The sequence below is a fragment of the Mchenga conophoros genome, linkage group LG16, assembly GCF_057382185.1.
Source record: "Mchenga conophoros isolate Kocher_MC1m ecotype Shallow Benthic linkage group LG16, M_conophoros_male_GT1.1, whole genome shotgun sequence".
Classification (NCBI taxonomy): domain Eukaryota; kingdom Metazoa; phylum Chordata; class Actinopteri; order Cichliformes; family Cichlidae; genus Mchenga; species Mchenga conophoros.
In genome coordinates, this window is record NC_140541.1 from 36739752 (window position 1) to 36753850 (window position 14099).

The window sequence follows — 14099 nt, forward strand, 5'->3', positions numbered from 1 at the left end:
TAGGATTACTTTTCTGTGTTACTGTTTCCACCATTTAGCCTCAGATCACTCAGATGTTTGAAGGCAGCTGTGAAATAAAAACTTCCCTCAGTTGTCTTAAACCTAAAGTAATGAGCCTGGTTTGAAAATGTGAGGAGTGAAAAGTATAAATATTTGGGTAAAAATGTAGAGAGTAAAAGTTAACAGCTGAACATAAATACTCAAGTACTTGACTAACAAAATAGTTGTACTTCCTACCTCTGCATTATTGAGCATATTCAATTCAATTTTTCAGTTCAGTTTTATTTATATAGAAGGAAATCACAAAAGCAGTCACCTCACGGTGCTTTATATGGTAAAGGCCCTAAAGTAGTATAATATGGAGAGCAGTACTGATTTAAACATGTATACACGATGTTAGGATAATGGCCTATTACTTTGCAAAAACATTTTTACTCGTTGCTCTGTAAAGTTACATGTTAATGCTATTGAAATTCATATTGGTGAAAGGAAATGTAATTTTACTTGCTGTTCTGTCGCTCCGTGTTTACAGGGCCAGTCCGTCAGACAGCACTGATGGCGATGGCGGTGAGAAAGAAAGGACGTGCTGTCATGGAGGTCTACCCTGGTGGTTTATTTTTTTTGGCTGGCTGCTGGTGATCGCAACCAGTGTCGTATCAGGCTTTTTCACAATGCTGTATGGCTTGAAATTTGGAAAACCGCGCTCCATAAGTTGGTTGGTATCCATGGTTATTTCCTTCTTTCAGAGTGTCCTCCTTATTCAGCCGCTGAAGGTGAGAAGAACATTTGTCTGTTATATACATACCCTTAAGATTTCCTGCACAGTTAAAATTTCAGTTACACAATTTTCTTATAATTTAACGTTTCTAATATAGATAATTTTTTGTAAACTTAAATATTTACTCGAAATAAACCACTGCATTTATTCATGCCTCTCAAAACAGGTGCTTTGTTTTGCAATCTTCTTTGCTCTTGTGATTAAAAAAGTCGACGAGGAAGATTTTCAAAATGTTCAATTTGAAAGAAACCACAGAAATATCGGTAAAATATCAAGAAAAACTCTAGAAAGCATACTTTCTTCCTCTTTTGTTTAAATACTGAACATTTCTTTGGCAACAAACTTCATCCACAGGTGAACAAATGTTTGTGCGCTATGGCAGTGTTTATGAGCCGCCGCCTCTGGCAGACGTAGAAAAAATGAGGAGGAACAGGATGCTGGAACAGAAAGCCTTTGCTCTAATCAAGGAGATACTGAGTAAGTAGACACACAAAGAACTGCGAATTAACCTGATTAAAACAAATTGAAGGAAATCTTCATCAACGACAGAAACTGCAGAAAAAATATAATAATTTTGACTACAACTTATCTTCCAGGGATGTTGTAAGTCTGACCTGAAATTAATGCTGGGTTTGACTTAATCCCCCTCTATGTTTCAGTCTACATGGGGTTCCTGTGGATGCTGCTGCTGGTGGCACATGGCCAGAGAGATCCAAATGCTTTTTACCTAAACACACACATTAAACAAAGCTTCTGTGGAAACGCCCCAGCCACCATGGCAATTCAAGATGTATTCAACTGGGCCAAGACATCTCTACTCAGTAACCTCTTTGGACAATATCCAGGTAAATATTTGTTACAAAAAGGACAGTCAAACAGGACAGGGCTTCGCTTTTATCTCTGTTTTAGACGTTGCCAGTTACTGGCCACCTCCTCTAATCTGCAGGCTCAGTAGACTGTTATCAAAGGACTATGGGAGAAATGGTTTTGCAAAGAGCAACAAAAGTCCATACAAGGATGTTATCAGAGTGGAAGTGGAAAGCATTTGATGACTTTCAACAAGGAGTCATGATTTCTGACCTAAAGCTGTTTATTCTGCTTCACTGTGTAGTTGTGTTCTTACTTTTAAGGGTTAGTGTTGAACCTTTTTTAGAACGTTCCAATAGCAGAACATACAGAAGGGATATAACCATATCTACACGAACAGGTGAATTCGTTCGAGGTTCGATTCGATGGTTTGTTTTGTTATTTCATAAAAGTTTTAGAAGACTTTTTTGTTTATTAAAGCAGAACACATGAACAGATTAATCCAGCTTTATGTCAAAGCAACTGTTTTGTGTCAAGTGTCATTTCATTAATATCTGTGTATTATTTTAAATATTGTGCCTTAAGTCTTCACTGAGATTGCAGTGATATCAAATCTGAACTTTGGTGCAGGAAGTACAGATTATTATTATCTATTATTCTATATTTCCTGCCTCTTTTTTACATGTGCCCTTTTATCCCTCAGCCGTTAAAGGTTGGTGGAGTACTGCTGTCACCCTGCCAGGTGGTCGGGCAGGCAGCGTGGACACCCGACTTTGTAAACACGATAACTTGAGAACAAGATAAGCTAGGACTTTCAAATAGGTGCATCAACTAAAAGGATTACACACATTCAGATCTTGAGGTGAAGGTCAGAGGTCTAGTTTTTTTTTGTAATCTTGTCAACACAAGACACATGACAGTTTTCCCAGCGTATGTTAGAGTGCTTTGACTTGAACCTTTTAGCTAAATCTATAAATATATACATGCTACACAAAGGTTTCTCATCCTGAACTGCAATGATCTTTGCAGCTGGGCAGGTGCGTGTAGGTACGACCTAAAAAGACCGTAGCCTACTCAAATGAAAAATAAATGACAATAAGAGTGAAATGTAAAATACTGTTCCAGGATTCATCACTGATGGAAACTCGAAGCTTCTGGGAAATGCACGTCTTCGTCAACTGAGAGTGAAGAAGAACTCGTGTGAGATTGCAGGCCCCATGCTAAAGATGGTGCCAGGCTGTAGCGCTCCATATTCATGGGAAGCGGAGGACATGGGCTCCTACGGACCTGGCTGGAACACGTCTATTGGAAATAACATCTCTGCAAGCATTTCCAGTCCCTGGACGTACCAGACACACTCTCAACTCAGAGCTTACCCCGTCTGGGGAGAATTGGCGCTCTACAGAGGGGGAGGCTTTTCAGTGGAGCTCGGCCCAGATTTACAAACTGCAACCAGGTCTCTACCTTAAGAAAAATCGAAAGAATACCCAAGATGCTGTGTTGTCTGAGAGTTAATAGTCTTCTTGGTTGGTTTTAAAATGAACATATGGAATATATTAACAACATTAATTCTTTAATATTTATCCACAGCACCCTCGACTATCTGTTCAACAATATGTGGTTCGATGTTTACACGCGGGCCATCTTTGTTGAGTTCACTGTTTATAATGCAAATGTGAATCTCCTCTGCATTGTCACGCTTTTGCTGGAGTCCCCTGCTGTAGGTAAGGAGAACTGTAATGCATCTAAAGCTTTGTTAAAGAAGACTCTATAGAATGGATAACACATCAGACTTTATTACTTTTCATATGTAACTCCAATCTACATTTATTCCCTTTTTACACCTTCATACTGAGAACTCCGACAGCCTATGATTGAGATCACATTAAGCTGTACGCATGTAAGTGAAGTCTTCTCTCTGACTTTGCAGGAGCCTTTCAGTTAAACAGTGAAATGCAGAGTGTTCATCTCTACCTGCCAGGTGACGGCCTCCACATCTGCATTATGACCGCTGAGATCATTTATATGCTTTTCATCCTCTATTACATGTTCAATCAGGTAAATACAAACATTATTAATACATAATGGAATCTAGTTCCAAATATTGTTTTCTATGTATCCAGTTAAATAGACTAACTTCATTTAGCCAATGAGGTTTAAACAAACTTAGAATGGCATCATCATCACTTTTTGGTTTCCTGACCATTATTTTCCTGAGAGTGAGCAGTTACTGTTTGTTACTGTGATCGGCAAGAATTAGTCTAACGTGGATTAACTACGAGTGTCGTGAGGCTGAACAGTCAATGAAGCCACTCTGCATGTTTCTATTAATCATTTTTTATTAAGTCGTTACTGCCTGTTAATCCAGAAGCAATTAGCAGCTAAATCAGAGCATGTCAAATGCTGTGCAGCTCTACTGTACTGTAATTACGAGGAAATTACAAAGTTGATGCTGATATAATAGCATTAATCTTATTTGTCATTCGTAATAATCCTTTTGCTTTTTAGTGCATCACTGAGTCACATGTTAATCACGTCGTTTCACTTCATTCAGGCTCATTGTGATCGTGGGTGTCGACCATTAACTGTAATTTCTGAGCCAATAAGCTCCTATTGTGTGCCCTTTGTTGCAGTCCCTTAAGATTATTATGGTGACATAAGCACACAGCTTATTTTTCTGTATCTGTCAAGATGTCATGTAGCTACACCCCCTCTGAAATTCACCTGGAAGTCCCAAAGACTGCATGTTAAATTAACTACAGTAAGAGCTTTAGACAACATATAATCTCAATTATTAAGGAGCCTAAATATCCATAAATGTGCTATTTTTATCTATCTTTGTATTGCTCTCTCATAAAGATTTTTAGGGTTAGATAAACAGTATACAGTAAATGCTTATACTTAAAAACCTCTTATGTGAGCACTGAGACTTTCATTAAATATGATCAGATTATTTTCACATGCATTTGGACATCATGGGACAAATCAGCACTTTTATTTGTGCAAATTGTCAACATATGTTTGGTGTTGTTCCTGCTAAAACCTCAACAAATGCATGAGCATGCAGACAACCCCCTGCTGGATTACATAAGAGCTGTTGCTCTCACTTCTTTTCCTGGAAAGGGGAAATTAATGAAGCAGCAGCGCTGGCTTTACTTCAAGAACAAATGGAACCTTCTGGAGCTTTCTATCATCCTGCTGAGCTGGAGTGCCGTGGCCGCCTTTATCCAGAGGACTCTGATCACGAACCGTGATATAGCATACTACCAAAACCACAACGACAAGTGAGATTAACGTAAAACTCTGCTTTAATTTTAGCTGTTTAACTGCAAAAACATGCCTCTCCCATGCTTGGTGTTATTTGGTGGGTTGTTTTTTTTACTCCACATCTTTCCTGTTTTTATAGGTTTGTCAGTTTTTACCAGACAGGCACATCAGAATCCCTTTTTCAGTATCTGATGGCTTTCCTGGTCCTGCTCGCCACTGTCAAACTGTGGCACCTGCTTAGACTTAACCCAAAGATGAACATGATCACAGCTGCACTGCAGCGAGCCTGGACCAGCATAAGCGGTCTTCTTCTGATCATTGTGATCATGTTGCTTGCTTATTCCATTGCAGTAAGTATCTGGTTCCTTTGACCAAATCTTGACTCCTCGCAAATAAATAATTTTGTATTTACATGGACAAGAACAGAACGCTTTTTGGTGGCGGTCGGGAGGGTTATTAATTACAGCCTAATCTTAAAAGTAGAGACTGTGTCTTTCTCCTGAATCCAAACTGTAAGCTGGTTCCACTGAAGAGTACTCTGAGGTCTTTAAGATAAGATGGGGAATGCTTGTTCAAAACCGTGTATCTGAGGAGAAAACTATAACACTTTGGACAACTTGAAAAGAGAACTTCTCTCAGATTTAACGGTGCTGCTCAGTCAAAGCAAAAAAATGTTCTCTAAAGCCTTTAATACAAAGATTTAAAAAATATATCTATTCTGAAAATTAATTAAAAAGATTAATTTATCTTAATAATTTGAGAAAATACACTTTTTAGTAAAATAAACAATGTTTTAAAAGTCAAGAACTCAACTCTTTGGAAACACTGAAAAATCTGACTTTGTCTAATCCAGCGGTCCCCAACCCCCGGGCCTCGGACCGGTACCGGTCCGTGAGTCGTTTGGTACCGGGCCGCGAGAGTTGAGGCTCAGGTGCAAAATGTGTGGTTTTCAGGGTTTTTATCGGTTTTCAGCGTTATTTTGTTATCGTTTTTATCGTTAACTTGGTTTTCCTGGGTCTTTTCACGTGTGTTATGAATAAATCTTCTTTTTTCGGTACCGGTACTAGTTTTATTTTGTTGTATTTATCCGCGACACCTTAAAGGCCGGTCCGTGAAAATATTGTCGGGCATAAACCGGTCCGTGACGCAAAAAAGGTTGGAGACCGCTGCTCTAATCAATATAATTTAAATTAAAACCATCCAGTAGTTTGATAAATTACATAAAAGTCCAAAACGAAAGGACAGCTGATGCTAATCTTTTCCACTGTGTGCATTAGAGGACTTGAATAGTGATGAGCGTTGACTGGAGAGCCGGGGCAGGTGGTGTTCATTACATTCGTAAATTTAAACTAATTCATTCTGTTATAGTACAGTGTCATTATGCTTTAAACGGTGCGTGAAATACCAATCAAGTAACCTCACTCCATTATCGCCGAGATTATTTAATGAAAATTGAAATCCATGATGGGCAGGAATGATCTCAGCGGTCCTTCTGCTGATCTAATGGTAATTTCTCTCCTTCAGTGTAACGTGATTTATGGCTGGAACCTATCCTCTTATAAAACTTTCATGGATGCTCTCATGACTCTCATCGGTTTGCAGATAGGCATCTTTAAATATGATGAGGTGAGAATGATCGTCTCAGGATTTGCACACATTAAGTCAACATTTTTCTTTTTCTGTCATTTCCAATTTGGTCAGTTAGTTTCAAAGTGGTAATAACATCTAACTGAGGCACTATCTTCTAGGTCCTGGCCAGCAATCCTGTGCTTGGTGGGTTACTCATTGGTTCCTGTATAGTTTTTGTGACATTCGTGGTGCTCAATCTCCTGCTCTCGGTGATCCTCGTGGCATTCAATCAGGAGCAAAAATACCACAAGGTAACAAAAATCAGGATCATTTTTCTGTGTTTTAGTTATCCTCACCATACAATTTTAATCATTCAGTAGCAGTTGAGTAGTTCACGCATTTTAAATGTTACTGAATAACTCAGCTGATATTGTTGCTCTAGAGGAATAAAAGCTGAGCATTGGCCCAATGGACTTTTTAACCAGGTTTTTTGAGACAATATTGGCGAGTGAGAGGAAAATAGGAAAAGAAGTGTACCAGTTCTCAAAATAAATGGGATGAGAGGATCTGTTGTAACTACACAGGGATAACGTTGATCACATAGGAGAGTTGCTGAAGCTAGGTTAAGAGGAGAAGTGATCATCGGTGAGCAGCAGTGTGGCTTCATGCCACAAAAAAGCACAGGTGCCTTTTTGTGCTTCACTGTGTCTTTGTGGATCTAAAGAAATGTATAGATAGGATAAGTGGAAGCGAATGGATGGATGGATGGATGGATGGATGGATGGAACTTTGGTTCAGACTAAATCAGAGCAGCAAGGAGCTGCCATGAGGAACACCTGAAAAATAGGCCCATAGATGTGAAGGAGGATGTTCAGAGGGTTGATGTGTCACAAGAGCATAGAAGCGATAGGCTGAGGTGCCAAAAGAAGAAAAAGAAGTAACATTTGCTTATTTTCAATAAACTCTGGTTCCCAGTGTAAAGTGTACCCAGAGAAAAGATGACATGTCCTACAAAAAGCTGCAGGTTTGACACTGTCAGTCTGTTCTTGACACTTTTTTTCCTGTTGTGTGATTTCTTAAGTTTACTTTGCAAATATCCACATTTTACTCCAGCTGTTTCCAGGCCACAGGCAGCAACCATCTCCCATTTCTTTAAAAATCTAAATGCAACAAAATTTTACCCAGTCATGCACCTCCTAAGCACATGGGCAAACTTCACTGAAATTTAAGCTTAAAAGCCAGACGAGTGCACCTCACAAAATCATTACATTCAGGTTTTGAGTGGACAAGAAGCAGACTTCCTTATTATCCAATCAGAAGTCTCTGTGTGTGAGTTTTTAACAGTAAATGAAATACAAACCGCGCTGTAACTCGCAAACTGAAAGGTTGAGGAATTAAAAGTCAAACTCAAAATATAAAACACTAAAGTCATGAAACCAAACTGGAACAGCCACAAATTCCTAACACTTGGCTGTGTTGCTTCCATTTTTATGGGTGTCAGTTATGTAAAAGCAGAGAAGGCAAACGCTTTTTCGTGTCAGTAAAGTGCACCATGATCTCGTAGAGTAATTATTAAGAGAATTTGCTTCTGTGACAGAACATTTATTCATCAGCAGAGACCCGACAGCTAAAAGACGACAAAAAAAGTGAAGTTAGTTTAAAAGTATGATTGTGAATGTCTGAGAAATATATATTTATGATGCTAATTAGCAATAATTCCTGTAAAAGGTTTCCTTGTACTCTAGTTTAAGCTACAATTTGCTGTCCAGACTGTTTGTTGGTATTTGTTAGACAGAAGCAGCCTGCTGTGTGCACTGATGGGATTGGAGATAATGCTGATATTGTCAGGCAGGAACCGTCTGGCTCGCTATCTGAAAACGCTAAGATTACATTTCTAAAGTTGTCACTTTGTGAGTAAGACAGCCCATATGGTTCCTGAAAACACAACTTAGTCTTTACACAGAAGTCGAGAGCAGCAGCCAGTAGCTTTAGGTAATGACATCAAAGTATCCCGTAATCTGTGAGTGCAAGAGTGAATTTTATTATTTCCACCATCGTTCATGTTGTCTGCTTCCTGTCCTTTTTGATAGAAATGTGTATTTATCTCAGGAAGAGTACTGACTTCTTATTCAGGAAAGACTGTGAACTCTGCAGCTTCTGCTTAAATGCACTGAAAAAAATGCAATTGAGTGGTTGTTACATTTACAAAAGTCTAACTTGTGATTTGAAGAAAATAATTTCATGTTTCTATGGTGAACGTAATTAAATCATGTAGGATCTGCATGAAGTTCAACAGCTTAATTTGTTCTTGTTGAGATGACACGATAGGATCTAGTAAGAGTTTCTCACTTGTCACGAAAGTCACAAGATCACATGAGATTTCAAACTGCAGGAAAATCGTTGGAGTTATAAGAGGCAGACAACTATAAACACACCATGTGTGCTATTGCTAATTATTGTGGTTTAACCTGTCAAGGATAAAAAGGTACAGAAAATTCTGCATCAAGCCTTGAAATCATAGCTTTCCTACTTTTGCTAAACCTCGATTGGTGGCGTGGTGGTTAGTGCTGTGGCCTCATAGCAAGAAAGTCATGGGTTCAAATCCACAATCTGGCTAGTTTGCAGTGGGTTCCTTCTGAGCACTCTGGTTTCCTCCCACAGTTACCCATAAGTGTGAATGTGAGTGCAAATGGTTGTTTGTCTCTATGGGATAGACTGGTGAGCTGTCCAGAGTGTACCCTCCTCTTACCCTATCACTTCTCGGTTATGCCCCTGCAGCCCAGATAAAGATAGAAGGGTGGAAGTTGTTGTAAATCCCTTCACGTCTTATGTTAACCAGACTCTAGACCAGGGGTCTCGAACTCCAGGACACATCTAAAACCTGCAAGTTTTAGATGTGTCCTTGATCCAACACAGCTGATTTAAAGGCTAAATTACCTCCTCAACATGTCTTGAAGTTCTCCAGAGGCCTGGTAATGAACTAATCATTTGATTCAGGTGTGTTGACCCAGGGTGAGATCTAAAATCTGCAGGACACCGGCCCTCGAGGCCTGGAGTTCGAGACCCCTGCTCTAGACTTTGTTGAACATTGAACATACAACATGTAGTATTTAAGTGACCAAGTAGTATTAGGATAAAAGTTAGTGAATAGTGTTGGAATAAAGTGACAAAAATGTGAAGGATTAAAATATTCCAAGACCTCATCTTACGTCATCTAAACATGTTTCAATCATGTTTTATCGACACAAAATGCACAGGTTTATTGAATATGAATAAGTTGTGTTGCTGTAATTTAGTTGTTTAAGTTTCTGCCAAAGCAAAACAATTGTATGCAACCACTGTCCACTATTGAACCCGACATGTTCTTTTTTTAAGTGCAATGTTACATAACTGCAATTATTCAGATTAACTCAGGGCACTTTGGAGGGTTGTGAAAGCTTTTAATGATCTATTTCACTGGTGGCAATTAAGAGACATTACATAATTCAGTAGTCAGTGATACTTGTTTGCACAGTTTAACTGAGACAGCTAAGAGAATGCAATCAAATCTTTCACTAAGGATTCCAGGTTAAAAATATTCTGCAGAATCAAACTGACCAAAAATTGCCTCCAGGCCAGCAGGCTGTTTCTGCCAGTTCGATTTCGACCTGAGGTGTAATTCTCAGTGTTAATTAAAGCGTTCTGCATTCAGACAGTGTCCATTCTGTTAACTTTTAATGGTTTTCTAAGTCGCTGAGTGGGACTCCTAAACAGGAGTCACAGCAACAGTTCAGTTCCAGCATGGTTTATTTATTTATTTCTATTTTTAAAATATATGCTTTTACAAAGGGAAAACATTGATGTAAGTGAGGAAGCACAGCGGTTTTATTGTTACAAAGTAACCGTAGGAGCTGAACTGTACACCCACATTTTAGGATTCGTATTTCAAACTTGCACGAATATGTGCAAATGGTCAAAAGAGCTCTCGCCATCTGCAGTACTTTATTATGGATTTTGAATCTGTGCTTCCTTACCCAGCCTTCTGAAGAGGAGGAGATTGTCGACCTGATGCTGATGAAAATCTACAGTCTTTTTGGCATCAAACGTAAACATGCAAAAGACACCCGGGAGTCCGACGTGAGCGGCGGATGTGGCTTGGCCCAAAATAACAGCAGAAATATCTTAAGCACTTCTCCTGATTCCAACATTTTTCAGATGTCTGACAAATACGTAAACCTCTAAGGACGTACTGTACTTTTATTCCACGGTGTTCTCTCCTATCCTTTTTTCCCTCTTCTCGAGAGCATGCTGCACTGTTTTGTGAATATGTGTAATAGCTTATCATAACACACAGAAATACATTATTTGTTGAGATAAATAAGATGTTTAGAGCATGTTGGACTCAGTGTTGTTTTTATTGCAACGATGATACTCAGGTTGCCAAAAACATAAGAACTATATGAGTATTTCATACATATATTGTAAGTATATAGTTTGTATGTGTCTCGTAATCATACAATCAATGTTTCAGCTTTAAAATAAAGAGAAAAATGCATTCATGTGTGTGATTCATGTGTTTGTGTCTAATAACCACTGTTATTCATTTAATATTCCCCAAACAGCTTTGATTTCTCTAAAACATGCTGTCCTTGCAGGTCGAGCTTACTGAAACTGGTTTGTTCACACAGTATCCACAGACACTGCAAAATAGATGAGAGTCCATCACCAAGCAGATCGCAGCCAAACACACGCAGGCATCATTAGAGAGGCTTCGTCTTTTGCAGACTGTCAGGTTCTGACATCAGTGATGGATCTCATTTCTCACTTGTCATGTTTGGATGGTTTAAAAGACATTTTCATGCACTTTTGAGATATTTAAATTCCAACCACTTTTCATGAACCTAACCAAAAAGTTTTTGGTGCATAAAACTAACCAGTAAATTCAAGGTAACATAAATTAGGCAAATCAGAAAAGCAAAAGTCTTAAATGTAACATAAGCTACAGGGTCAACAAGACTCAACTTCCACTCAGCCACAACAGCATTAACAAGCCAAAGTCAGGCAAAGATCATTTTAATATTCAACTCAGAGCTGCTAAACACGGTTCAGGTCCGTCTTCTCTATTCTTTTTCCATATGAGGGTGCTTTGTCACGCTGACCCAGAAAAAAGGAAGTATGTTTCTGCAGTGTCACTAAGTGAGAAACATTAACAGATGTGTGTGAGTTAAAATGTACTAGAGCGTGTGCTTTGAGCCACTGTGGACGTCAGGTTGTGTCTGAGAGACACAATGTTGGATTGTCAGCGTATAAGAGCACACTCGATCATGCAGCAGCGAACAGCGCAGAGGTCGTGACAGTTTCTGGTGGTTTTGAAAGTCAAGCATAAGAACATGCTGAGCACCCTTGAACATTATGAAAAATGAAAGTTAATAGGATTACCTTCTGACAAAAAGCTTACACAGTGTAAAGACAGCTGTTCACGAGGACTTTATAACCAACATTTTGAGAACCCCAAAGTGTACATCAAAGAACAAATCTCAGCAATTACTTTCTGAAAATAAAACTGCAATACTCTGGAAATCATGCAGGGTTGTGCAGGTCACATTCATAGATGAAGTCTAGGCCTATTATATGGCAAATTCTGCCTCTGTTGACATCCTGCAATCATCCTGGGTCCAGTAACTAAAGCAATTCAAATAGGTTCTCAACAACTTAGCAAGCAGTTTGCTGACTGTTGCATGGGAGATGGGTGGTCTCGTAGGGTGTCTTGCATTGAAATCTACTGCAATGACCCGGTTACTGCGTTCACCAGATATCAACACGATTTCGATCCACTCCTCACGTGCTAACCTCTTCGACATGTCAATGGCTGTGAACAAAGAGAAACTTGTAAATAACTCATGAAAGAATAAAGTTACGTTGAAACCAAGCACACCATTGTTTTTCTTGTGACATTACCAATAAGTTTGATGTGTCACATGGCCCTCTTCCTACTGAAAAAACAAAAGTTGTATCCAAGATGGCCGACTTCTAAATGGCCACCATGGTCACCACCCATCTTGAGGAGTTTGCCCCCTCACATATACTAATGTGCCACAAACAGGACTTTAATATCACCAACCATTCCCATGTTATTACGGTGTATCCATATAAATGGCCCACCCTGTATATTTATATGTGTTATTTCATTAAAAAACCTTAAATTTAACCCACAACACAGTAAAGTATTGTTTCCAAAGTACTTTTAAAAGCATGTCCTGCCACTCCCATGACAAAAATAACTAAAATGTTTGCTGATTTTGCCCAAAGATGTTTATTTCCCCTCAATCAAAAGACTGCAACACATATTACCTCATAGTTCTGAGGGGACTTGGACTCAGGGTTTAGAGTTTTAATTTCAACTTCACTGCACTCCGTATTTTCTCTTTGGTTCTTAACTTGTGTTACATGCAGTAAAACTTTACCCTGAGGAGCCAGGGTCAGTAATAGAAGCTTGATGTCTTGAAACACTGCTTTGAAGCGTGGTTCAAAACATCACATGACCATGGCTAATTGAGGCTTTGGTGCATTTCATGCCAGTTTCAACATTACCTGCTGCTTCTGGGCAGGTGAAGTTCCAGGAAGCCAGTGTCCATCCCATTTTAAGCACTGTAATAAGAAGTTAATGAAACTACCATTTCAATTTATTACATAGTAACACATGCATATGTATAAAAAGAAATACCTGATGTCTACCTGATTATTACCTACCTGATTATTTTTACCATGTATTATAAAAAATAAATAGAGATTATTCATTCACTTAAACACCAGAATCCAAAGTATAATTAAATAAATATGGACTTATTCAGTGATGATTATAGAGAAGATATAAGGAGTGAGAAAAAAACAGACTGATGATGAGCTCCTCTGACTCATTTCCGTAGAGATAAAGTGGCACTGCACTGTAAATTCATTAATTTATCTCAAGAGAAATCGCCTCTGCTTTCAGAGAGGAAAATAAAACAGGCAAATATTTTCAGCTCTAATGCCCGTCTGTTCTCTCTTCTCCATTTCTAACAGAAAATGTATGAATAATAGTGAATTCACCCTCAGGTTAACCCATTACCCACATTTTGTGTGTGTGTGTGTGTGTGTGTGTGTGTGTGTGTGTGTGTGTGTGTGTGTGTGTATATATGAAAAAATTGCTTTGTCTGTCATTGTTTCACAGATTAGCATTATCAAGACCAGACAATATCAAAAGTGGCCTTTAGGTGTCACTGTGGAGAAGGTTGTCGCATTGATACAATTGTTACAAATGCTACAATATAATTCTAGCACAAATGCTTTGAATGTGTCTGTTTCACAACACCGGCTCGCTTTGCCCGTCACTGGCCAGCCTGCACCTGGCCGCACTCAGCAATCAGCCACCAAATAGTATAAAGGCTGTAAGAGCTGCTTGGTAAGTAAGAGTACAAACTGGCCACGAGGGTGGAGACTTGTGGCAGTGAGCCATGTTAGTTTTTGACCTTGAGTCTAGTTTTGTTGTTGGCACTACTAGTGAATAGTTTACAAGCATCAGGAGGGTTTCTTTTGTTTAACCATCCTTTTCTTTTGAGGATATTTGCATCTGCGATTGTCCTTTTCTTTAGCTGATATAGCAGCATAGGTCTCTTTTTTGTTGGGACCTTTGTAATAAGAGGATATTATTTATATAAAC

General features: G+C 38.9%; 1 protein-coding gene across 1 annotated transcript in view; it reads left to right on the top strand.

Moving 5' to 3' along the window:
• The window catches only part of LOC146557267 (polycystin-1-like protein 2), a 50892-nt gene extending 39976 nt beyond the window's left edge, over nt 1-10916 (top strand). The window contains exons 29-40 of the mRNA XM_085250554.1: nt 533-773; nt 945-1041; nt 1133-1255; nt 1438-1623; nt 2711-3041; nt 3176-3309; nt 3516-3643; nt 4709-4869; nt 4992-5202; nt 6377-6478; nt 6601-6732; nt 10439-10916. Of these exons, the coding sequence (XP_085106680.1) occupies nt 533-773; nt 945-1041; nt 1133-1255; nt 1438-1623; nt 2711-3041; nt 3176-3309; nt 3516-3643; nt 4709-4869; nt 4992-5202; nt 6377-6478; nt 6601-6732; nt 10439-10642 (2050 nt within the window). The 3' untranslated portion in view covers nt 10643-10916. The remainder of the gene's footprint in view (nt 1-532; nt 774-944; nt 1042-1132; nt 1256-1437; nt 1624-2710; nt 3042-3175; nt 3310-3515; nt 3644-4708; nt 4870-4991; nt 5203-6376; nt 6479-6600; nt 6733-10438) is intronic.
• The last annotated feature ends 3183 nt before the right edge of the window (nt 10917-14099 follow it).